Source organism: Apodemus sylvaticus, chromosome 11, assembly GCF_947179515.1.
Source record: "Apodemus sylvaticus chromosome 11, mApoSyl1.1, whole genome shotgun sequence".
Classification (NCBI taxonomy): domain Eukaryota; kingdom Metazoa; phylum Chordata; class Mammalia; order Rodentia; family Muridae; genus Apodemus; species Apodemus sylvaticus.
This window is the reverse complement of record NC_067482.1, coordinates 46,032,037-46,056,567: the sequence shown is the minus strand read 5'-3', so window position 1 is coordinate 46,056,567 and position 24,531 is coordinate 46,032,037. Positions and strand designations below refer to the sequence as shown.

General features: G+C 45.9%; 1 protein-coding gene and 1 long non-coding RNA gene across 7 annotated transcripts in view; both read left to right on the top strand.

Annotated features, from left to right (window-relative positions):
- Nucleotides 1-24,531, top strand: part of Tbc1d1 (TBC1 domain family member 1) — a 190,595-nt gene that overhangs the window by 95,867 nt on the left and 70,197 nt on the right. For 2 of the 3 annotated variants that reach the window (XM_052199411.1, XM_052199410.1), the window contains exons 1-7: nt 6,061-6,225; nt 8,958-9,068; nt 9,792-9,924; nt 16,042-16,133; nt 20,247-20,357; nt 22,808-22,936; nt 24,152-24,238. In XM_052199411.1, the coding sequence (XP_052055371.1) occupies nt 6,076-6,225; nt 8,958-9,068; nt 9,792-9,924; nt 16,042-16,133; nt 20,247-20,357; nt 22,808-22,936; nt 24,152-24,238 (813 nt within the window). In that variant the 5' untranslated portion in view covers nt 6,061-6,075. Of the gene's footprint in view, nt 1-419; nt 861-6,060; nt 6,226-8,957; nt 9,069-9,791; nt 9,925-16,041; nt 16,134-20,246; nt 20,358-22,807; nt 22,937-24,151; nt 24,239-24,531 lie in introns of those variants that run through there. The other variant, XM_052199412.1, reaches the window with a different exon arrangement.
- On the top strand, nt 2,891-4,317 carry LOC127696591 (uncharacterized). 4 transcript variants are annotated; one of them, XR_007980261.1, is made up of 4 exons: nt 2,891-2,991; nt 3,088-3,110; nt 3,519-3,542; nt 3,710-3,743. It is a non-coding gene; the product is annotated as an uncharacterized LOC127696591 (long non-coding RNA). The 4 variants fall into 4 exon arrangements; XR_007980260.1 differs by lacking the exon at nt 3,519-3,542 and adding an exon at nt 3,351-3,374; XR_007980259.1 differs by lacking the exon at nt 3,519-3,542 and adding an exon at nt 3,327-3,350.

Here is a 24,531-nt window from a genome sequence, read left to right as displayed (position 1 = left end):
TGGGTTCTCCATTGTTTTCTCAATCCACTTTAGGAAATACAGAATCAAGCCATAACTTTTTAGTTGCCGTTGAAGAAAACGATGATGCTATTTTTCAGTAGCATGAGGTGATGATTTTAGAGCCCTTCATCCCATCGTGTACTGAGGAAGGCTTTTTAAAAGACACTGCCTTCCACTCTTCTGAGTGAGCCAGTAAGTTTTTAGGTAACCGGATCAAAGGCAAAGCCCTGTGAAGATGCCCTGAGGACCTTAGGGGTACAGTGCAGAGCCTGCCCTGGGGTTGCTGTGATCTGTGAGCCCGTCCAGCCCAGCCCCTGTCAGCCAGGGTTCCCTGCTCTGGAAGCTGTGGGTCTGAGTTGTGTCCTTGGTATTTGGTACCACTGCTGCAAGAGTCTCTAACCACACCCTCTTTTGCACAGGTGCCTGAGATCATCAGCTCCATCCGGCAGGCGGGGAAGATTGCCCGCCAGGAAGAGCTACGTTGCCCTTCAGAGTTCGACGACACCTTCGCCAAAAAGTTCGAGGTGCTCTTCTGTGGCCGGGTCACTGTGGCCCACAAGAAGGCACCTCCTGCACTGATCGACGAGTGTATTGAGAAGTTTAACCATGTGAGCTGTGGTCGAAGAATAGACTGGGAAGCGCCCGCTGGGCAGCCATCAGCGCCTAGCCCCCGGCCCATGCGCAAATCCTTCTCGCAGCCTGGACTGCGCTCGCTGGCCTTCAGGAAGGAGTTCCAGGACGCTGGCCTCCGCAGTAGCACCTTTAGCTCCTTTGACAATGACATCGAGAACCACCTAATTGGTGGGCACAATGTGGTTCAGCCCACAGACATGGAGGAGAACCGAACTATGCTGTTCACGGTAAAACCTATGAGGGTTTTGCAACCGGAGGTCTGAAAAATCTGTCTTACACATCTGTGTTTGAAGACACTCTCTCATTGCAGAATATAGTTATATAAAAGAGGTTCAAGAAGGATGTTAAGCAATATGTTTCAACACCATTTTAAGTGGGAAATACTAATTTATAAAACACCCTTTGTTAATGAAGATAGTAAGATTTTTTTTAAAATAACATTATATTTAAAACTTAGTCCCAACTAAAACACTAGATTAGTTGCTTTATTTTTGTTGTTCGTTTGTTTTGTTTTTTAAACAGAAAATCGTTAAACCGATAGCCATAGGGAAGAAAAGGAATGGATAAGGTAGCCAGCCAGCTGTGGAGTTGCATGTTGGCTTGGGTTTTTCTGGATGCATGATCCTCCTGGGTGTGAACTGAAGGACTCCGCCCTTTCCTGATGTGAGCTGTCTGTGGCCTTTTCCCTGGGGTATTTCTGCCTCTTCTCATCTTTGCTTTAATAAAGGTAGGGAGCAAAACTGCCTTGGATGTAGTGTAGCCTTACTGTGCTTAACTAAGGCAGTGAAGTGGCCACGGAGTAAGGAAGCTGACACAGGTTAGTGTGGTGTGGATGTAGCTGGCTCTAAAAGTCCAGATGATGGATCTGGAGAGATGGCGCAGCCTCTGAGAGCACATGCTGCCCTTACAGGGGAGTGGAGTTGCTTCCCAGCCCCCACATCAGAATTATAAGCTTGCAACTGCTTATAATTCTACCTGCACTTGCATGTACTTGTACACACACACACACACACACACACACACACACACAAAGCATAATAACAAAACATAATAAATTAATCTTTAAGAAGTCCAGATGGTGTGTCAGGGTAAGTGACCTAGTACACAAGGAATGCTGGGTGGCTGTAGCGCTTGGATTTCACACAGTGATCCGTGCGCTCTCCTCAGACACCGCAGTGTCGTTGAGGAAGCTGCCCAGTGCATTTAAGTGGCTACAATAGGTTACCAGTCCATCTGCGAATAGACTCTGCCCACACAGACTGTAGATTCCAGCAATGCAGACGGGCACCTGACGCACCAGTAATTGAGTAATTATGATTCAGTTGACACTGTAGAGAAGTAGTGGGTGCTGTGGAAAGGCCTGGGGAATCAGGAGAGGCATCTTTTGAGGATGTGACTCTCCCCAAGCAGAGGTTCCCATGCGACAGATAGGCAGGGTCTCCTGGGCTCAGAGAGCATCAGTGAGATGTGAGAAGGGCGGGCGGGAAGAGCCGCACTGCAGAGTCCTGAAGACTGCTCTGCCTGGCAGCCCCTGCAGTTGTCCTGGCTGTGCTTCCTTCCTTCCTGTCTCTTCTGAGGTAGTGATGTACATGGGAAGCAGTCTCGTCAGAGAGACCGGTGGCAGCCTCACAGTCCTGGCTCTCAGCTTAATGACAAGTAAACAAATAAAGAACTTTGTGTTTCATGTGATCCCTGCAATCTCAGTCTGTGAGGCTGGAGACCTCTGTCTATTGTTCCCTGACAGTCACCAGGGCCTGGAGCACGGTGTCCCTGAGTTCTCGGGCAGATCCTTAGTGAGAAGGTTAGGAGACTACAGAGATTGGGAAGGCGAGCGGGGATGGGGCTAAGGTGCTGAGTCGGGCGCCATTATTCACAACCTTAGAGGTCACGTTCAGGATTTTGTTTTTAGTAAAAAAAAAAAAAAAAAAAATTGGACTGTCATTGAAAAATGTAAAGTGTAATGTTAAATGGCTTTGTCTAGAGAGCTGAGAACTACTTAGGGAAAGAATATAGACAGAAGGCTAAGAAGCCATCGCCATAGTCTAGGTGAGAAGTAAGGAGCTTAGAGTATGAAGACAGTAGGGATGAAGAAAGGTGAACAGAGGTGTATGGCCTCAGGTAGACAGGGGAGCAAGGCCTCAGGTAGACAGGGGAGCAAGGCCTCAGGTAGACAGGGGTGCAAGGCCTCAGGTAGACAGGGGTGCAAGGCCTCAGGTAGACAGGGGTGCAAGACCTCAAGTAGAGAGGGGTGCAAGGCCTCAGGTAGACAGGGGAGCAAGTCCTCAGGTAGACAGGGGTGCAAGGCCTCAGGTAGACAGGGGTGCAAGGCCTCAGGTAGACAGGGGTGCAAGGCCTCAGGTAGACAGGGGTGCAAGGCCTCAGGTAGACAGGGGTGCAAGGCCTCAGGTAGACAGGGGAGCAAGGCCTCAGGTAGACAGGGGAGCAAGGCCTTAGGTAGACAGGGAGCAAGACCTCAGGTAGACAGGGGTACAAGGCCTCAGGTAGACAGGGGAGCAAGGCCTCAGGTAGACAGGGGAGCAAGGCCTCAGGTAGACAGGGGTGCAAGGCCTCAGGTAGACAGGGGTGCAAGGCCTCAGGTAGACAGGGGAGCAAGTCCTCAGGTAGACAGGGGTGCAAGGCTTCAGGTAGACAGGGGTGCAAGACCTCAGGTAGACAGGGGTGCAAGGCCTCAGGTAGACAGGGGAGCAAGGCCTCAGGTAGACAGGGGAGCAAGGCCTCAGGTAGACAGGGGAGCAAGGCCTCAGGTAGACAGGGGTGCAAGACCTCAAGTAGAGAGGGGTGCAAGGCCTCAGGTAGACAAGGGTGCAAGACCTCAAGTAGAGAGGGGTGCAAGGCCTCAGGTAGACAGGGGTGCAAGGCCTCAGGTAGACAGGGGAGCAAGGCCTCAGGTAGACAGGGGAGCAAGGCCTTAGGTAGACAGGGGAGCAAGGCCTTAGGTAGACAGGGATCAAGACCTCAGGTAGACAGGGGTACAAGGCCTCAGGTAGACAGGGGAGCAAGGCCTCAGGTAGACAGGGGTGCAAGGCCTCAGGTAGACAGGGGTGCAAGGCCTCAGGTAGACAGGGGAGCAAGTCCTCAGGTAGACAGGGGTGCAAGGCTTCAGGTAGACAGGGGTGCAAGACCTCAGGTAGACAGGGGTGCAAGGCCTCAGGTAGACAGGGGAGCAAGGCCTCAGGTAGACAGGGGAGCAAGGCCTCAGGTAGACAGGGGTGCAAGACCTCAAGTAGAGAGGGGTGCAAGGCCTCAGGTAGACAGGGGTGCAAGACCTCAAGTAGAGAGGGGTGCAAGGCCTCAGGTAGACAGGGGTGCAAGGCCTCAGGTAGACAGGGGAGCAAGGCCTCAGGTAGACAGGGCAAGCAAGGCCTCAGGTAGACAGGGGAGCAAGGTCTCAGGTAGACAGGGGAGCAAGGCCTCAGACAGGGGTGCAAGGCCTCAGATAGACAGGGGAGCAAGGCCTCAGGTAGACAGGGGTACAAGGCTTCAGGTAGACAGGGGAGCAAGGCCTCAGGTAGACAGGGGAGCAAGGCCTCAGGTAGACAGGGGAGCAAGGCCTCAGGTAGACAGGGGAGCAAGGCCTCAGGTAGACAGGGGAGCAAGGCCTCAGGTAGACAGGGGAGCAAGGCCTCAGGTAGACAGGGGTGCAAGGCCTCAGGTAGACAGGGGAGCAAGGCCTCAGGTAGACAGGGGAGCAAGGCCTCAGGTAGACAGGGGAGCAAGGCCTCAGGTAGACAGGGGTGCCAAGACCTCAGGTAGACAGGGGAGCAAGGCCTCAGGTAGACAGGGGAGCAAGGCCTCACGTAGACAGGGGAGCAAGACCTCAGGTAGACAGGGGTACAAGGCTTCAGGTAGACAGGGGAGCAAGGCCTCAGGTAGACAGGGGAGCAAGGCCTCAGGTAGACAGGGGAGCAAGGCCTCAGGTAGACAGGGGAGCAAGGCCTCAGGTAGACAGGGGAGCAAGGCCTCAGGTAGACAGGGGAGCAAGGCCTCAGGTAGACAGGGGTACAAGGCCTCAGGTAGACAGGGGAGCAAGGCCTCAGGTAGACAGGGGAGCAAGGCCTCAGGTAGACAGGGGAGCAAGGCCTCAGGTAGACAGGGGAGCAAGGCCTCAGGTAGACAGGGGTACAAGGCCTCAGGTAGACAGGGGAGCAAGGCCTCAGGTAGACAGGGGAGCAAGGCCTCAGGTAGACAGGGGAGCAAGGCCTCAGGTAGACAGGGGAGCAAGGCCTCAGGTAGACAGGGGTGCCAAGACCTCAGGTAGACAGGGGAGCAAGGCCTCAGACAGGGGTGCAAGGCCTCACGTAGACAGGGGAGCAAGACCTCAGGTAGACAGGGGAGCAAGATCTCAGGTAGACAGGCCTCTGTTACACAGGAGTAGGAGGCTTCTCAGGTAGACAGGGATGCGAGGCCTCAGGTGACCAGAGGTACGTAGCCGCAGGTAGATAGGGGTACATGGTTTCAGGGGTCATAGGACAGAGTGGTGGACTGGATATAAGAAGACCCCCAAGCTCACATCTGACTTTAAATTCTCGCTTGTTCCTTATAGCCTAGCCATGTCCAAAAAGAATGCTGCTCAGCTGAGACTCCAAGATTTAAAAAAAAAAAAAATGATTATCTTCATTAGATAGATCTTCATTATATAGATGAAAACAGAAGGCTGGTAAGATGAAATATATAAAATGTGGAGATGCAGTTACTGTTGTCGAGTAAGGGAGATCTTGAGTGAGTGCCTCCTTAGGAAAATCCAAAGTCTGGGCCACTCAAATGTACTTTTTCAGTGATGGCGGTCACTACGCTTGAATTCTGTGCACTTTGTCAGTCCCGTTCGCCTGAAGGATACTTCAGAAATACTAAGAAAAAGTGCTCTGTGTAAAACCTACAATCTGAACTGTAGAATGCATGGTTTGAACATCTTCATTAAGGGTGCAGTTACTTTTGATTTACACTTCTGTCTCCAACAAGTTGATCGCTCTGACTTGCAGTCCAGATCAATGTGTAGAAAAGTTTGAGAGTTCAGGTGCCGAGGATGTGACTGCTAACTTGTGGATCCCGAGGAGGGATTGAGTCTGTAGGAACCAACACACAGGAAGGGAGCGTGTCCGCGCGTGTAGACAGAGCTCAGGCAACTTCCACAGCCAGCCAGGGAGCACACTCACTGCCATGGGAGCGTTGGACATTTAAAATAGGAACTGTTGTTTTCTGAAATACTTGTTTAGAAAACTGTATATGAAGGGGATGCAGGCTTTGAGGATTATTATTACTGTTTCTCATATGTGGTCTTTTCCTCTGAGAATACTGATGTGTGATGTAGGAATTTGTCTGCTGCCATGTGGAATTCGTGGTCTAAACTGTAACTCTTTACAGTGATGTAGTTGGGATTTTATAAGAGCTCGCCACATCCCCTGCTTCCTCATAGGTCATGACATGTATACAAATTCAATTTTTAGGAGAACCCCATGTCTTTCTTTTTGTTTGCTTTTTAAGATTGGCCAGTCTGAAGTTTACCTCATCAGTCCTGACACCAAAAAGATTGCACTGGAGAAAAATTTTAAGGAGATATCCTTTTGCTCTCAGGTAAATTCACACAGATTATTGATTTAATTTCACTTCTTCTGATATATGCAGTAGATGTGCTATTGTATAAAATAAACATGTTTTTGTTGTTGTTGTTGTTTTTGGTTTTTTCGAGACAGGATTTCTCTGTGTAGCCCTGGCTGTCCTGGAACTCACTCTGTAGACCAGGCTGGCCTCGAACTCAGAAATCTGCCTGCCTCTGCCTCCCAAGTGCTGGTACTAAAGGCGTGCGCCACCACTACCACCCGGCATATAAGCATGTTTTTAATGCTTGATTGATGATATCTTTCCTGCAGTGTACTAAGGCAAATTATAATCTTGAAATTAACTTTTGCTCTTTTTGGAGCAATGTACTAGAGAACATAGGTCTGCCTTCCTTTCTTTTCCCTGATATTGGTACTTACGCTTTCTAGCTATTTCCAGGGGCTTATATGTATGTGCATGTTTTATTTATAATTGGCATGCATATGTGTGTCCATGTTTTACATATAAGTGATTTATGTGTATATGGATTATACATAATTGTGCATGTGTGTTTTATATATAAATTGTAGAGAAACATAGTTCTACTTTCTTGAAATTCTTTTTTTTTTTTTTTGTGGTCATTTATTTCTTCTGTAACTATGAGAAATGATACTTATCTGTGAGGAGGTTTTTACCTAGAATGTACTCTCTAATTGAACCTTTCTGTGTTCGATAGTTAAGTCTTCCATCGTAGACAGATTTGGGAGGAATCGGTCAACTGTGATGAGCTAGTTTTCTCCAGGTTGTCCTGGCAACCATTCGCATTACTGTTTGGTGACTTATTTTTTTTCTTAAACTGTAACTTTTCATGTCTCCAAAATGATGTAAAAATCTTGGTTGGTTGTTAATCTAAAATGTAAGCCAGTTAAGTCATCAGAAAGATAGTATTTTCAATTATGAAAATAAGTAAAGTCCTTAAGTTGAATAGGGAAGCCTTTTCAAAGAAAGTACTTTGATAAATGAAATGACATTCCCCCACGTAGCAGCCTCTGTTATTGCTTAGTGTGTTGATGGAGGACACTGATTGAGATCAGGATATATCAGCAATTACTGACTGGAAATGCTTGCCTGAAAGTGACGTTATCCACGGAATCTTGATTTGTTCCTAATTATGTAGAATTATTAAAATGTTAGATATTTTCTTTATTATGTTATTTATTTATTTATTTTTAGATAAAGTGTCTCTGTGCAGCCTATGCTGTCCTGGAACTCACTATATAGTCATTCTGGTCTCTGAACTCATAAAGATCTGCCCGCCTCTGCCCCCTGCTCCCACCCTGAGTGCTGGGATTAGAGCTGTACACCATTGTTTGCTTTTTTAGAGTGGTATAGTGGTTTATTCTTTCCTAAAGAAGTGAGGTTCATCAGATCATCTCAACCTAAGTTACTAGCACAGAAGAGACTTCATTTGTATTTAGGTTGCTCTTTTAGTTTTCTTTCCTAATATCCTGCCAAAATCAACTTAAAGCTTTTATTCTATTCCCAGTTGTGTGGTAGTTGATATAGGGGAAGTCACACAGTAGACAGACATGTACACGCAGGACCTCAGCTTCCTATCTCTTTTGTTCAGTCCAGGGTGTGGTCATGTGCCATCCACATTCCGAATGGGTCTCCTCAGCTCAAGTGATGTATAAAATAATCCCCACAGATACTCTCAAGGGCCTTTCTCCCAGGTGATCTAGGTCGCCTCAAGTTGACAGTGAAAACTGGCAGTTGTTGCTGGAGATGGGGGTTTACTGTTGAAGAGCACGTGTTGCTTCGCTGAGGACCCAGGTTCTGTTCCCAGCACTCAGATGATGGTTATAACTGTTTGTCTCTCTGCTTTGATGTCCCTGGCACCAGGTGTGCAGTACATGTACATACATAGAGGCAAGCGCTCATACACATTACAGAAGTGTAAAAGGAGAAAGAGAACCGCCACAGTTGCTTCTGGTAGATCTGTGAGGCGGCGGCCCAGGCCGCCCTTCACTATCCTTCACTTCCTTGTTGCTTTTACGTCACGTGTGTGTGAAGCAGAGCTTGGGGGACATGGGCAGAGTCCTGGCCTTCGTTTTGAAGATGACAGAGCTGATCTTCTAGATTTATAAGTCATTTTTTGCTCATTCCTCATGCAGCTCCGTTTAGTATTTGCTTGTAATTTTAGTACAAATACATTTTAATTTCTTTTTAACCTTCATATATATGGATTTTGTGTACATGTTTGTTTGTGTGTCTTGGTTGTGAATGTGTGTGTTAATCTTTATGTGCTGTTGATTTTTATTTTAGTGTTTACTCCTAGTGTTCTTCCTGGACCACCTCCCCAAAGTTCTACTAGTTTTTCTGTCAGCTACTCTGCTTATCTTTTAGTACTAAAGTGAGCATTAGGACTTGAATTTGCAAACCTTGACTCTCTTGTAATCAAAGTGACGTTTTACTCTGATGCCAAACAGAAACTGTTTATTATTTGGAAACATGTGCTCAGTCCTCTGTGTGCTCAGTACTGTGTGGTGCTCAGTCCTCTGTAGTGCTCAGTCCTCTGTGGTGCTCACTCCTCTGTGGTGCTCACTCCTCTGGTGCTCAGTCCTCTGTGGTGCTCAATTCTGTGTGGTGCTCAGTCCTGTGTGGTGCTCAGTCCTGTGTGGTGCTCAGTCCTGTGTGGTGCTCAGTCCTGTGTGGTGCAGCCGTCTTCAGTCAGCAGCGCTCCATACCCCTCCCCTCTCCTTGCACAGGGCATCAGGCATGTGGACCACTTTGGATTTATCTGCCGAGAGTGCTCAGGCGGCGGCAGCGGCGGCTTTCATTTTGTCTGTTACGTGTTCCAGTGCACAAATGAAGCTCTGGTAAGAGGATGACACCTCCCACTGCAAACCTTGTGAGCAGTTTCAACCCTGCTGAGTCTTCTGGGCTGAGCAGAGCTGTGGATAGAGCCTTGCTGACAGAGTGGTATTCGCTTGAATTAGTCACTCGTGACTAATACCTTTCTGCTATGCATCCCAGACTCATTTTCATTTTAAATTTCAATATTTTCAAAAGATATGCTTGCTTTCACCCTCCGCTCTAATGCAGCATTTAGAGTTCTAATGCATTTATATTGCCCGAGTGTGGCAGCCCTGTTCTTGTAAGTCCCAGTTCGTAGGCTGAGGTAGGAAGACTGGAAGCTTTAGAGCTGTACAGCAGGTTCACGGCCCTTTGGATCCATGTTGTGGTATTTAGAAAGAAAGGAAGAAAAGGAGAGAGAGAGAGAGAGAGAGAGAGAAAGAGAGAGAGAGAAAGAATATGAATGAATCCCTGTGGACTTTGGGCTAGAGGCACCTGCTTTGTACTTGGCTGTCATGTTCCACCCTGTGCCTCACCTGCTTTAAGAAGGCTGACTCAGAGTAGTCATCCTGACAACAGAGCAACCCTAGCAATTATTTCCACCATTTCCTGTCAGCCTGTGAAAAATAGCCCAGAAAAAAAAAAAGAAAAAACTTTATAATACAAAGTCTCTCCTGTGAACTTGCTGTCCCGGTCAGTCAGTCTGCCGAGCTGACTCGCTGTTGACACTTGGCTCCTCTGCGCAGGTTGACGAGATCATGATGACCCTGAAGCAGGCGTTCACGGTAGCTGCGGTGCAGCAGACGGCTAAGGCTCCAGCCCAGCTGTGTGAGGGCTGCCCCTTGCAGGGCCTGCACAAGCTCTGCGAGAGGATAGAGGGTGAGTAGGGGGGCTTTTGGCTTGTAGTCCCAACTTGGCCTTGGGTGGGAGTGCTTGTGGCACTATTCTGTAGGGCCACACGTCAGAGGCATCATAGGCGACCTCACACCGTGCAGTGGATGTGTTCTGTATGACAAGAATTTTTCCTGGGCATGATGGATACAAAGCTAAGGACCCACATCCCCTCTTGCCTCTCTCCTCCAAGGCACCCTGAGAGTGAGGAAGAGGTGAGGGGATAGTTGTCAAACATTTACTGAGCTGTGTGAGAGTGGTGGCTCTTCAGATTGGCCACCACAGACGACATCTAGTGAAATGAGGCCTAAAGAAGTTAGGTAGACGGTCACCTGCAGTCTTTGCCAGGGCACTTGTAGTGGAGGAGAGCAGAGAACAGGTTCCAATTGAGTGAATGGGAGGGAAGAAAAACCAAAACCTCAAAACCGTGGCGACCATCTTAACTACAGTTCTAGACACTTATGACAAAATGTCACCATTTGCAGATTATTTGATAAAAAGAATTACTCTTTGATCGTAAGCCTTTTCTATCCAGGTATATGGTTTTTGACGTTGCCACATGATTTAAATTATCCGATTGTAGATCATTATCATCTTGTGTATCTAGAATATTTGTCACAAACTATAATTCAGTCAAGAAAAACTATATTGACATTTAGGCCTGGTTTCTTTTTTTCCTAAGTAATTGTGGGAAACAGTGCTAAGATGTTTTTAAAAGATACTGTCAATTTTAACTTCATCATAGTTGTGAAGAAAAAGCAAATCATTTATAGTTTTATAAGTAAGTTGAGAGGTTGGAGCCATCTGTGGGTAAACTAGGATATAGCAAGCCCAGGGTCCACTGTCTGACTACCAGGCAGGATCTACCTGCAGCCTACCCTCTCTCAAAAGAGGAAGGAGCCTTCTTGAGTGAGGAATGTTCTGGCAAGAATGAAATCTGGTCCTGGTCATTGGGGAGGGGCAGAAGATAGGGTGGTGTTGAGTGGTCAGTGCTCCTTTGGAGGAATCTGGGGAGAAGTACTGTGTGCCTTTTTTCTTCATTTTGTATCTAGTCCTGTCTTTAGGAAGATTTCTAAACTTTTTGTAGGTGTATGGTTTTTGAGATTGCCACATGACTTAAATTGTCTAATTGTGGAAACAAAGGCATGTCACAAACTGTAATTCTGTAAAGAAAAACTATATTGACATTTAGACCTAGTTTCTTTTTTTTTCTAAGTAACTGTAGGAAAAAGTATACCCAGATACACAATGTATCGTTTTCACCTATTTTTTTTCTCTAAAGAATCTGGTTCGGTGGCGCTTTGTGCATCCACAGCTGAGTAACTTCCCCACGGCCCACTTCTCATCTTCCTGAGTCACAGCTCACCCACAAGTCTCTCCTTGTAACTTTCCCACAGCCCCAGGCAGCCACCATCCTACTTTGTGTGTTTTCCTCTGTGTGTGTGTGTGTGTGTGTGTTTTCTTGTGTGTGGTGGGGTAATTTGTGGTGTGTGATTGTATACATATCTGTGCCTGAGCATACAGAAACCAGAGCAGGGACGTGGGTGTTTTCCTGTCTTTCTCTGCCTTGTTGACTTCAGACAGGATTTCTCACTGAACCAGAGCTGGTTTTGGCTGGATTAGTCTGGCTGGTACATGCTGAGGGCTATTCCTGTGCAGGAGTTACAGGCCCATGCTGCATGCCCTACCCTGAATGCAGGTTCACTTGCTTGCAGAAGTCTCTTACCCCTGAGTTCTCTCCCTTTCTGATTCTACAAATTGAGTTCACCTAGGTACCTTGTATACTGGAATCAGTAGGATTTGGTTTCTTTCACTTAGCATTGTGTCTTCTGGGTTTGCTCATTTTGTACATTCAGAATCCTATTTCTTTCTCTGGCTGGTTCATTTATTCACCACTGGTCATTCAGGTTCTCTGTCATTTACTGTGTGAGGAGTAGTGCTAAGAACTTCGGTATACACGCTTCTGTTCGGGTTTCTACTTTCTGTTCTTTTGTAAGAACAAAATTACTTTCAGCAAGTGAATTTGCTACTTCATTTGGTGAGTGTTCATATGGGTTTCTGGTGAAACACCATGACCAAAGCAATTTGGGGAGGAAAGGGTTTATTTGGCTTTACTTCCACATCAGAGTTAATTATTGAAGGAAGCCAGGACAGGAAGGCAGAGGTGATCTAGAAGCCATGGAGGGTGCTGTTTACAGGCTTGCAATCCATGACTTGCTCAGCCTGCTTTCTTATGGAACCCACAGTAGGCTGGGCTCTCCCCCATCAATCACCAATTAAGAAAATGCCTATGCGCTTGCATATAGCCCCATCTTATGGACGCATTTTCTCATCAAAGTTCCCTACTTTCAGACAACTCTAGCTTCTGTCAAGTTGATATAAAACTGGTCACACAGTGAGTCTGTTTAACTTTCAAGTCGTCCTGTACTGTTCTATAATAATTATATTCCCATTAGTCACAGATCCTAACTTTTCTGCATCCTTACAGAAATGATTTTTATAATGGTAGCTGTCCTAATAGGTATGAAATGTTACCTGGTTTATTTTTTTTAAATGAGATACATTAACATAAACATCATAAAGTCTGAAAAGGTTCACTTTAGTCATTACAGTGCTCTTGAAACAAGAGTGATTGATTCATTTTTTAAAAAATCGTTTCCATGTCGTTACTATTTGCTGACAGCATATAAACTGTATCTGGACTGAGAGTTTTGCTTTAACAAGAGATCCCAATTGAGAGGCTCACTAGCTGTCAAGATAAGGTAAATGGTGGTGGGAATGCCCCAGGGGCCTCTTGCGCCAGCAGTGATGTGAGCCTTACTGGCAGAGGCCATCTTGATCTGCAGAGCTGGCTCCTGCCGAGCGCCACATGGAGCGCCTGTGCTGGGCCTGAGCAGTCAGAAAGCTACAGCTGGACGCTTTATTCAGGATCGAGAGTTTGCTCTTGTGGTTTGGAGAATAATTATTCAATCCTCTTTTCCATGACAAACTCTAACCATGGCAGAAAACTGTACAGCTATAGAGAGCATCCATTAAATATTAAACAGAGCCACGAGGCCTCTGGGGAGCCTGTGTTTTAATCCCTGTGTGGGAAGCCTGTGTTTTACTCCCTGTGTGGGAAGCATTTTCAAAGGAATAGATGGTGAGTTATGAGAGGCCACCTTGGAAGAAGAACAGGTTTTGGGTCTTTTGACTTTTATGGTTACAAGTCCAATAAGTAGAGTGAAATGATTTATTGGAAGCCATTGAATTACTGTAAGGATGGTCGTGGGTGGGGACATATCTCAGAGGTAGAATACTGCTCTGGCATGCACGAGGTCCCAGGTTCTAGGCCAACAACTCCCACTAAGCATTCTGTCATTGCCAGTTGAGCATCCCTAATCCTGAAATCTAAAAGGCTCCAAAGTGCAGCAAGGCTGTGTGGCTGAGTGCAGAGTACTTGCCTTGTATACAGAACACCCTGGGATCAATTCCCTATACTGCAACCCCCCCATGCCTCCCCCAAAAATTCTTCTATCAGGAAGTTATGCTCTGACCAAGCACCCCACAAACTATGGGAAGGATCAGTAACATGACCTTAAGAAGAAAGACTTAAAGAATGTTTTCTTAACCAGTTGATGTAGTTGAGTTATGCCCCAGAATGTATAAAATAGGAGAAATACATGTGTATTTATTCTAAATACACCAATAGTGTATGTGTGGGTATACCACATACTCAGTGCTAGCATGCGTGCAGTTTCTAAGAATCAGAGATACTCTGGAGTATGTACTTGAATTTTATAATCATACAACTGCTATGATACTTGAAGAGTATTTTGCTTATTTCAGAGTTTAGAGCAACATTTTGGAGATTGCTAAAATTAATCATGCTCTCTCTGGAAAACAAAATACTGAGTTGAGGTAGAAAGGCCTACCATGGTGAGTTATCTTGAGTTTGGCTAGGCCCAGTCAGAGGACCCAGCCAGCCATGCTGTGATGAAGAGGTGGAAACTTAGGATTCAGCCTGAGCCTTTCAGTGTGTAGCCTAACTATTCTAGTCTAGCTTTCTTAGGAGCTTGAAGCTTCCCTCACTTGCTAACAATACAGAGTTTGGTGTTTAGACTACACCAGAGACAATTTTTTTTATATTTGGGTAGATTTTTAGTTTGTCCTCCCTGGTACTTACTAATAAACTCAGACACCATGGTGCTGCAGGATTGAAGTAGCGTACAGAAAGCCTTGAGTCTGCCCCTCTGGCTTCGTATGATCATGTATGTGGCAGCGAGGATTGATGAATTATACCTTGACAGCCTTTTCTCTACCTCAGCCCACCTCTGTATTCCCTTATGTGTTGGACCACATGATTTTACCAGTCCAGAGAGGCAAAGGGGGGGCATCAGTTGCCTCCTTAGTTGGTGGGCAATCCTGGACAAAATATGTGATTTCAGCATCTTGGGTTCCTTATCTATTCATTAAGATTACTAAAAAACAAAATTCCTACCTCTGATTATTTTGAGATCTCAACATAGGAAGTGTTGAATGAAATGGCATTAGTTTTATAGTGGCCTTGTAGAGTTCATCTTGGTTTAAAACAAAATAAGGAAAAATAACATTCTGGAAGCTGCGGTGCCCACTGGACTTCGCATAGGGTCAGTGCCTGTGCAGCCAGTAAAGGAGGGCTGGGCTGACCTCCAACTAAAAGAAGAGAGAGGAACACTGGCTTTGGACAGACTCGCTGCTCACAGGTTTCTGGCCTCCTCGTGAGTTCCCAGGTCATGAGCTGTGAACACTGCACACTCCGTGTAAGTAGAAGCATGTTTCCGACATCACACAGGCTCCATGCTCAGGCAGGTTCTCTCCAGTTCCCAGTCCTGGAGACGCTTTGACCACCGCTCATGCTACCTAACTGCCCACCGTAGTCACAGTCTTCACTTAGCTGCCCCCACCCCAGGGCCCTTTGGCACATCCTGCTGTGCAGACCGTTCCCATGCAGCCTTACCTACAGCCAGGAGGTTCACTGGCAGAGTGAACCAGATCGGTTAAATCAATTGAATTCAATCTTTTGAGTATCCCTGCTCCCTACTCCAGCTATACATACCTGGTTTTGGTATGATGTAATTGTTGGCTTTATTTATAAAACCTACCCTGCCTTAGTTCAGGGCCAAGAGGTGTTTGTTTGTTTGTTTGTTTGTTTGTTTGTTGGTGGCAGGAGCCTGCTCTTGGTCACCATCTTGAATAAAGGACTCTTGTTTGGCCTTATATTTGTGGCCATAAATTACTCACATGGGAATTTCACTCTAAGCTTTGTCCAGGCCCCGAGCAGGGCTCCTTCCACAGCATGGGGAGACTTGACTAGAAGAAACCAGCCATGCGCCTTTATTCCATGGAGGTTGGGTTAACAAATTTTTAAGCTTCGCACGTTCTGTGACATCTATACCTGACATCAAAAAACCACAAACTAGGCCCTGTACTGGATTCATGCAGGAATAGAATGTCGTAAGGAGGGAGTGTAATGGGTACTGTGCTTTCATGTAGTCATTTTTATAGCGTTTCCTCAGAATCCTTGTAATATTAATGGACTAGTCTTCCGACAGTTAAACACATGATGAGAGGAACAGCGTCCTCCACACAAGTGCATGTGTCAGGGATGTAAGTGGAATCCAGAGGAGAAGTAGGGCTCAGGTTTCAGATCAGCACCAACTGCTTGCTATTAAGAGTGTTTTCACATTCTCTTGTAGTTAGAAGAGTGTGTCATTGTTGTAGAAAATGTTTGGGTTGTCTTTAGTATTTTAATACCAAATAGTATTGTGGAGCTGTGTGCACCTGAGGCAGAGTATACAAGGGTCGTATTTGAAGAAGCTTTATAAAACTCTTGTGTCCTTGGTTTTCCTGCGTATGAGATGTGGAGAGTATCACACTCTGATGGAATTGTTTGAGAATTCTGTGAAAGGCGAGCTCAGTCCTGGAGTGCAGCTCCTCACACAGCCGCCTTCCATGCACAGTGATGCTGTTGTCAAATAGAAGTGTCCTGAAGTGGGCGGGAGAGGAAATGAGTTTGGAAGGTGGTAAATCCAACTCAGGCCTCCTTCCCCCATAGACCCTTGTCTTTTTCTCTCTTCTCAACAGGAATGAATTCATCTAAAACCAAATTAGAACTCCAGAAGCACCTGACCACCCTGACCAATCAGGAGCAGGCTATGATATTCGAGGAGGTTCAGGTACAGACACTGTAGCACGTGGCAGGAAAGCACACCAGGCGGCATGCTGTGGAGTGTCATGCGGCGTCACTGCTCCCCAGGGGCACAGAGCAGGAGGCCAGAGCCACATGCTCCGCTTTGCTCCTGGGAACCTCTGCCAGCCTCTTCCACGAAGTCACAAGACCTTTGTACATGGGTTTGAGCACATATTCCTCGTTGTCTGTTTTGAAAATATATGTGTCATATGTTAGAGCCTTAAATTGAAACTCAAAAATGGAAACAGACTAAAATTACCACACATAGAAGCACACTCAGGAGCTGCGTGCATTAAACCTGAGTGTGCTCTTACCATTCTTGGAGCTGCTGCAGCTGGGTAAACCAGGCCCCAGGTGTCAGCCTGCCCAAGGCCTGCTTGTCGGGAATGAACTCAACACGGAGTTCATGTCTACCAGAACTTGGAGCCATTTTTGTGGGGTTTTGGCACTTTTCAAAGGAGGCAAGTGCTTTGGGACAAAGAATTGATACATCTTTGTGTGTGTGTATGTGTGTGTGTGTGTGTGTCCACTAGTGACTCACCAAGTTCTATAGTTAGGAGCGGACTAAAGCAGACAAGCAGGTAGCCATGTGTTTGTCCTCACCCCTTGTGGGGAAGGGGACGAAAAGGCTCAGCTTTTCTTTCTGGTTTCTCACTAAAGTTCTCCAGTTCCCTTGTTCTGTAGGCTTGGCATACATCTGTAGAAAGAATAGGAAGATTTTGTTGTTGTTTTCATTTTGCAGATGGCCCTTGAGGATTGTTTTCACAGTTTTTATCCGCCTGTGTTTTTTTGAGCCTCACTGTGTTCCTTCTGAAGCCAAGGCATCCATGTGAAGCCGTTTAGGACACGGTGCTGCCAGGTCGCTAGGGAGCCCTTCCCGGTGGGCACGGAGACTCACTTCCCTTTCTGTCTGTCTGTCTGTCTGTCTTTCTAAAGATCTATTTATTTTATTTATATGAGTACACTGTAGCTATCTTCAGAGGGCATCAGATCCCATATAGATAGATGGTTGTGAGCCACCATGAGGTTGCTGGGATTTGAACTCAGCACCTCTGAAAGAGCAGTCAGTGCTCTCAACCACCGATTCATCTCTCCAGCCCCACACTTCTCTTCCCTTACGGTTTTCACTTTCATGTAGAGCACCATATAGCTTTCCCTGAGCAGAGGGGTTCTCAGGAAGGCAATTCCCAAAACCCTCCTGCAGATGGGCTGATTTTCCCCTGCAGTAGCAAGGAGTCTAATGACATGACCCCCTCTCCTGTGAACAGACACTGGAAAAAAGCAGATAATAAAAGTGTACTGGAGAAGTGGAAGTTTTGTGATACTGCTGCAGAATGCAATTTAGTGTTCTCCACAGCTCTAGACTTTTGATGGCTCTGAAGATCAGAAACAGTCAGGTGGCTGAGGAAACCCCGCTCATCCTTAACCTTCCTCGGCGCAAACGTGGGCTTTTTTCGAGTGGTACAGATTTGATCTTCTATGATGGCCTGTTGATGGTCTTCCTGAATGGCTTTCATGGTTTTTCTAAAACATTTTTTAGTCTTGGTACTAATCAGTGACTGTCCCTACTCATGTATTTGAAAATTCACATAGATCAAAATGGTCATATAAAAATCTGATGTAATGTTTCCTGGAGGTAATTTATTTCTGAAAAACTCTCCTAAAGGCCAATTACTATAAAGCCAATATAATTCCTATTAACATGATACATACTATTTCATTAGTACTGATACATAGCATACCCAGTGTTTCTTTAGGAGAAAGCTTAAATAATAACTAGGCAAACCGACTGGAGATGATGGCGGCTGCCCTTGAGCCCCGAGTCCTCAGTAGCAGACGGGCTCTGGGGTGTTATCCTGTCCTCTCCTGAAAGACCTCAGGACACCACAAGACCACCATTTTATTTACAAGGTGTTTGATGGGATGCTTCAAACATGAGCAGGGGTCACCTGTGGCAGTGACACCACTGGGTTCCCCTCTCTTCTGCTGTCCTACTGTTTTCAAGTGCCCCAGAGTGCATTAGCCATCTGCAGCGGAAATATCTGCTCCCAAGCTGACGTTGCAGCAGTGAGAGTAAAAACAAAGGCTCAAAGTCTTTTGCTAAATACCGAGTGTAGTGTCCAAGCTAAGCGTGGTATACGTGATAACCTTAGAATAGCTTAAGCTTCTTCAGTATGTGGATACTCGCTGTCGGTGTCAGAGTTTTCTGTTGCTTTTATGGTCCTTTAGAAACAAGGCCGAGAAATTAACTTTTGGTACTTTTTGCAAGCAGTTTGGCTAGTTTTGATCGTTTAAATTGACGTATAGTGTGTTTACGGCAAAGCACACAAGTGCGAGGTGTACACACTGTTGCAGCAGTACCGGGCTTGAGCACGGAGCCTTTCCTCTGCTGCTGAATGCACCTGTCACTGTCCTGGGTATCGCTGGCCCTGGGAACCACAATCCCAGCTCCTGGCACCTCTGATTGTGAACAGAGGTGTTAATTATTGACCGCAGAGCGATGCTACTCAATTTGATTCATAGTCATTTTTGTGATGGTCACTCTGATTAATGAATGTGAATAAAAACTGAAAGAAGTAGTGGTTTAACCACCATAGAGAATGGTAGGCCACAGGAGAGACTTAGGGTGGCGACACATCCCTGGTTGTTTTGAACTTAGTGAATGTCGCCATACCTCACAGTGATTCTGAGGAAGTATTTATTTCTTGGCTTTGTGTGACACCACAGATAATGCATTGCTGCTGCACTGCAGTCATTGCCTGGGGATGGTTAATGAGTTCCCTGGGGGTCTCCTGGCTCCTGTGGCCAGTGGGAGGCACCAGCAGTCCTCCCCCGTGCCTGCTTGTGACTTCATTTTCTGCCAGTTTGAAGTTCTCTCTCTCTCTCTCTCTCTCTCTCTCTCTCTCTCTCTCGTTGGTGTGTGTATACACGAGCACTCGGAGTTCCACTGAGTAGTTCAGACTCAGGTCAGATGGTTGGCAGCAAGTGCTTTTATCTGAGGCATCTTATCAACCTTTAAAAATGGCCGTTCCAAATGACCTTTTCTGAAGGAAGTCTGGATTAAGGTTTCCTTCATCGTTCATGCTTGTGACTCTAAGGATAATACCACCGTTCTTTAGTTAGCGGGGAGAAATTGCCAATGATGGCACTGACGCAGGCAGACTCTGCTGCTTGTGGAGCTGATCCTCTTGTTGGAGTCTGACCTGTTGAAGGGCAGGCTACAACCTGGGGTCAGAAGAGCACTGGGCAGTGCTGTTGGCAGGAGGAGCAAGGAACTCTGGGTCTCTCTGGGGTGATTTGATTTGAGCAATTGGTTTTATTTCCATTCACAGAAAGGAATGTATTGAATTAGATGACTTCTTAAAAAAAATACCCTGTGGCAGATCATTCAAATGCAAAGGTTTGAAAGCTGGAGGCGAGAGAGAGCACAGTATTTTGTGTGTCACTATCCTGTTAGTTGAGGGGAAGCTAGATGGATTGAGGGGTAACTAAAACCTGCCTGTTCTCATTTGTAAAGCAGGGTGCCTTGCCACTGCTAACAAATTAAAAGTCCTTGTGAATTTAAAGAAAGAATGCTAAAGGAAGGGAGAGAAGGCAGAAAGGGAGAGAGAGAGGGAGACAGGAGGAGACAAAATGGGGGCGTGGGAGGACAACTGAGACCTTGGCATACAAGTTTCCATCGAATGTCTGCTTCACGGGGGTACCACAGTGTGCCTGTCAGGTGCACCATGTGACAGCGTGGCCCTGGATCCAATTGCCAGGTTCCTTTGCAGATCCCTAATGACTCTGGGTATTTACATAGATTTTGTTTTATCTCTTTTTAAAAACTGTTCATTAACTATTTTGACTGCCACTATTTGATGTTAAAATTATATCTTGGGAACATCAAAGATGACTCCTAAATCTGGTCCAGTGCCTCTGCCCCTCTGTTCTTTTAAAAAATTGCCTCCACTCAGAGGGTGACTAGTGCCCCCTGGTGAGGTGATTGAGGAAACGCACTAGTTACTAGGTAGAAGCTGTTAGCACAATGCCTTAGCAGTTTTGTCAACAATTAAAAAGAAATGTAATGTTTATATTTCTGATTTTTTTTTCCAAAAAGAAATTGAGACCAAGAAACGAGCAGCGAGAGAATGAATTAATTATTTCTTTCCTGAGGTGCTTATATGAAGAGAAGCAAAAGGAGCACAGCCACACTGGGGAGCCAAAGCAGGTGAGCCCCCCTGACCCTGGGCATTGTGGGGCTGCTTGCTTATCCTCAGAATCCAGAGAGGCTGGGAGAGGCAGAAGGAGGCCTCCCTCCTCTCCTCGCCATAGGATTCCTTTCCACTGTTGCACATCTGGGCATGTTGGTTTGTTTAAAGGTGCTGAGAGATGTTTCTGAGCCACGGCACGTGGGAGAAGTTGGTCTTTGTTGCCTTTGCCCTTTGAATTGAGATTACATTATTTCACAGAGGACTTAGAGTCTTTGAATAGTGAAAAATGTTTTAAATGTGTACTAGCGGTAGGAATTAGGCCATATTCAAAGAGCATTCTGTGTCCATCATTTGGTAGAAGTGTAAAGATGCCACCGATGTCCTGGAAAGACATTCTCTTGTGTGCTAATGCGAAGGCTTTGAGCTGGAATCATCTCAGGAGGGAAACTTGAGGATACCTGCTGTTGCCGTAGATGCTTAGTTCTTGTGACCCAGCAGTGGTGTCCCCATTATTTCCCGTGTGAGTGCTTCAGGAGCTGTGCACAAGAGAGTTCACTGCAGCCTCCTTCATAAGAGCTGGGGAATGGTGTAAATACTTAATAGCAGGACCAGGACTAGGTTTGTTATACAGTGCACTCAGACTGTACTCTGGTTGAAGTGACTGAATCAGAAGCATTGGTGAACATGGATAATATTTAAAACGATATTGGAAGAAGAAAGATAATTGTAGAAAGACTTGTGTGGTATGGCTCTCTCTCTCTCTCTCTCTCTGTGTGTGTGTGTGTGTGTGTGTGTGTGTGTAAGAGAGAGAGAGAGAGAGAGGAGAGAAAGAGACTTAAATCAAGATTTCACATGAGAGAGAATGGCGTTTGTCCTTTAACATGATCATCTCTAGTTCCATGCATTTCTGTCCAATGACGTGATTGTGTTTGTTTATGTGGCTGCATAAAGCTGCTGCATGTGTGCCCCACATTGGCTTTATCCATTCATCTGTTGATGGGCATCTAAGCTGATTCTGTTCCTTGCTAATTTGACTAGTGCTGCAGTAAACATGGATGTGAAGGTGTCTCTGTGTGTGCTGGCTTAGAATCCTGTGAGTACATTGCCAGAGTGGCCTGCCTGGATCCCGTGGTAGTTGTGTATTTAGAGTTTTGAAGAATCCTCATGCTAACTTGGATAGTGGCCACACTAATTCCTATTCCCATGACCAGAGGCATCTATTCCTTAGGTGTTTATTCACACGCGAGTCAGCATATGTTTTATAAATAGATATAAATAAAAATACAAAATATGAATTAATATAATAAGCACCAAATTCAGGAGACTGCTTGGCATGGGGGAGGGCAGTACTGGTTGGTGGTCAGGAGATTCCAGTGAAGTGTAACGATTTCTACTAAGGGCAGAAGCCAGAATGTAGGTAGCAGTCATGACAAGTGGCAGACATGCGTAGACACTGTGCTCAGGGTGTTGGAATGAATATGCGTTCATTTAAAGGTCATGGCATATCTGGAAGACAGTTCAGTCTGCAGGTGGGAGAACTCAGAGGGGCAGCAGGGAATGCAGGGCTGTGCCACACAGCTGGGGGCCTGGCAGTGGGCTCCAGAGCGCCCTGCTCCTCTCCTTCCTCAACACCTGGCAGTGCTAACTGGGCCAGACTTAAGTATGGCAAAGGTGTTGTGTTAGTCTCCATCCTTTCCGTGTGCCTGACTACTGAGGAGTGTGCTGGTATTTAGAGTGACGGAGAGTTTGTTTGCTTGTCTTTTCCTGACAACACCACCATCTAGCCATCAAGTGAAGGCCTGCGCCAGCAGTGCAGTGCTCAGACTTGGGGTGTAACTTTTTGGGAACAGACTTCCTTGCTGACAGGTAACACTACATATTTAGTGGCTGTCGCATTCTCCTGTGCTCTGGCTTAATGGTATGCATAGGTGAAAAAAGAAGCTTGCTTTCAAGGGAGAAAGAACAGAAGCGAGAGAGAGATTATAAAAAGATATAGAAAGGATGGATTCAGTTAATTAATGTAATTTTTAACTTAGTCTCTCAAATGCCTCCATAGGTAAGATACTGCTTTATTTTAAAAGGATGGCAAAGTAGGTTTTGTCCCAGATCCTATGTTCGGTGCTTGCTATATTTCCGTTTGTTGTAGTCTCATAGCACAGTGATCTGATTAGATAATAGTATGCCTTGTTCACTGGGAAGAAACTGAGGCTCAGAGAAAATGGAAATTGGCATAAGGTCACAGGTGGGACATAGCAGGTTTCTGATTCAGTAGCCCGAGTAAGCTAGCTGATTAGATTTGAACACATTTTCTCATTTTATCTGGGATAGCAAATTGCACACTAAACTTGCAGGCATGTCCTTGAGGACCCCAGACTTTGGAAAGGATAGGCCCCACGGGTTGTTCCTTCATGTGCACCGAAGGGTAGAAACTTTAGTTGACTCACCTTTCCTTGTCTGTCTTTTCTAGACACTGCAGGTAGCCGCAGAGAATATTGGGAGTGAACTGCCGCCCAGTGCTAGCAGGTTCAGGTTAGATTCGCTGAAGAACAGGGCAAAGAGGTCCTTAACAGAGTCCTTAGAGAGCATCCTGTCCCGGGTAAGTGCGTCCTTTCTTCTCACTCAAGGTGAAGCATTTTAAAGCAGAGTCTAAGACTCAACTCTATTTCATGTTTCATCAGACTTAGAGCAATAATTATCTAGACGTTATTTATCTTTAGCATTTATTTATTGAAGTAGTGTCTCACTGTGTGGTATACCCTGACTTCATACTCCCAGTCCGAGTGCCTCGGGCTCCCCAGTGCTGGGAACTTACACTCTTTTTTGTCTATCCCATGGGATTCCCTGCTCCCAAGAGTGTTGTTGTTCATGCAGTTCCTATAAAGACCATGAATCATGTATGCCAGATGTAGGTCCTAGCTCCTCCAGTGTCCCTAAGGACAACTTCAAAAACTATCCTGTCAGCTCCTTGTGTTGGGTATTTGGAACTCCCTAGAACTCGTGAAATATTTGACCCATGGGCCAAATCCTATGAGCCTATTTGTTTTTGTAAATAAAACTTACTTTATTTACACAGTATTGTTAATTCAGTCACCTGTTATCTAGGGTTGTGTTTGTACAGAATTGAATACTTGCCACAGAGGCCACATGACTTACAGATGGTAAGATGTTTATGAGATACTTGCTTTCAAGGCCAAAGAGTGGCCAATCTAGGGCTCTCTAGGAAGATCCAAGATCCAGCATCAGCTGGGAGTTGCTTAGGAAAGCATCCTCCCAGCCCATGAGTGTGAACAGCCTTATGTCACTTCTCACAAATCAAAACCTGACTTTCTGTTAAAGACCCATATCTCTGGAGCTTGCACCATTTTGTTATAGCTCTTCCAGATGTTAGGGCATAGTCCCTCTGAAACATAAACTTTAGTCAGTTAAAGATGACTTCGTCCAGTGGTATTTCTGAGATTTTTCAAAACATCCTTTAAGATAATTCCCAACAGTCCAATTATAAAACCAAGACTGAAAGGGCTAGCCTTTGAGAGTTCCCAGAGGGATGCAGGTTGATTGAGTGACATCCAGGTGGCCAGTTACGATCGCCCACGATTCAGGAAGGAGCTATTGAGTATGCTTTGGGGGTCGTGATAGATGATCCACAGGGCTCTGTGCATCATCTAGGTTGGAATGATCCTTAACATGAAGCCAGGATTGTGATGGTCAGTGCAGGCTTGTGCTGAGCTCTGCTTGTCAGTGGGTTTATTTTCTAAGTTTCTAGGTGATGACGACTTTGGGGCTGCATCTCAACTCCCTTTTCTGTTTGTAGGGTAATAAAGCCAGGGGCCTGCAGGACCATTCCTCCAGCGTGGATCTGGACAGCTCCACTTCCAGTACTCTAAGTAACACCAGCAAAGTAAGCATATTTCTCCTTCAGTAGTACCCTGAAGATCCAGCCAACAGGCCTGCCCAGCTTGATTCTACACAACTATCAGGACAAAAAAAGCCCATGTCCCTCTAGTCATCAAACACGTAGTCTTTGCAGACTTCTCTACGTAAGAGGAGACAAGCCATGTGAAAAGTTTTAAATAAAAAGGCAAATAACTATTCCTATACACAGAGAATCAAGATCATAGTTTTAGACAGATGAGACCTAATCTGTAACAACCACGGGCTTCTTATCCAAAGTAGATTTTGCAATAATAAAAG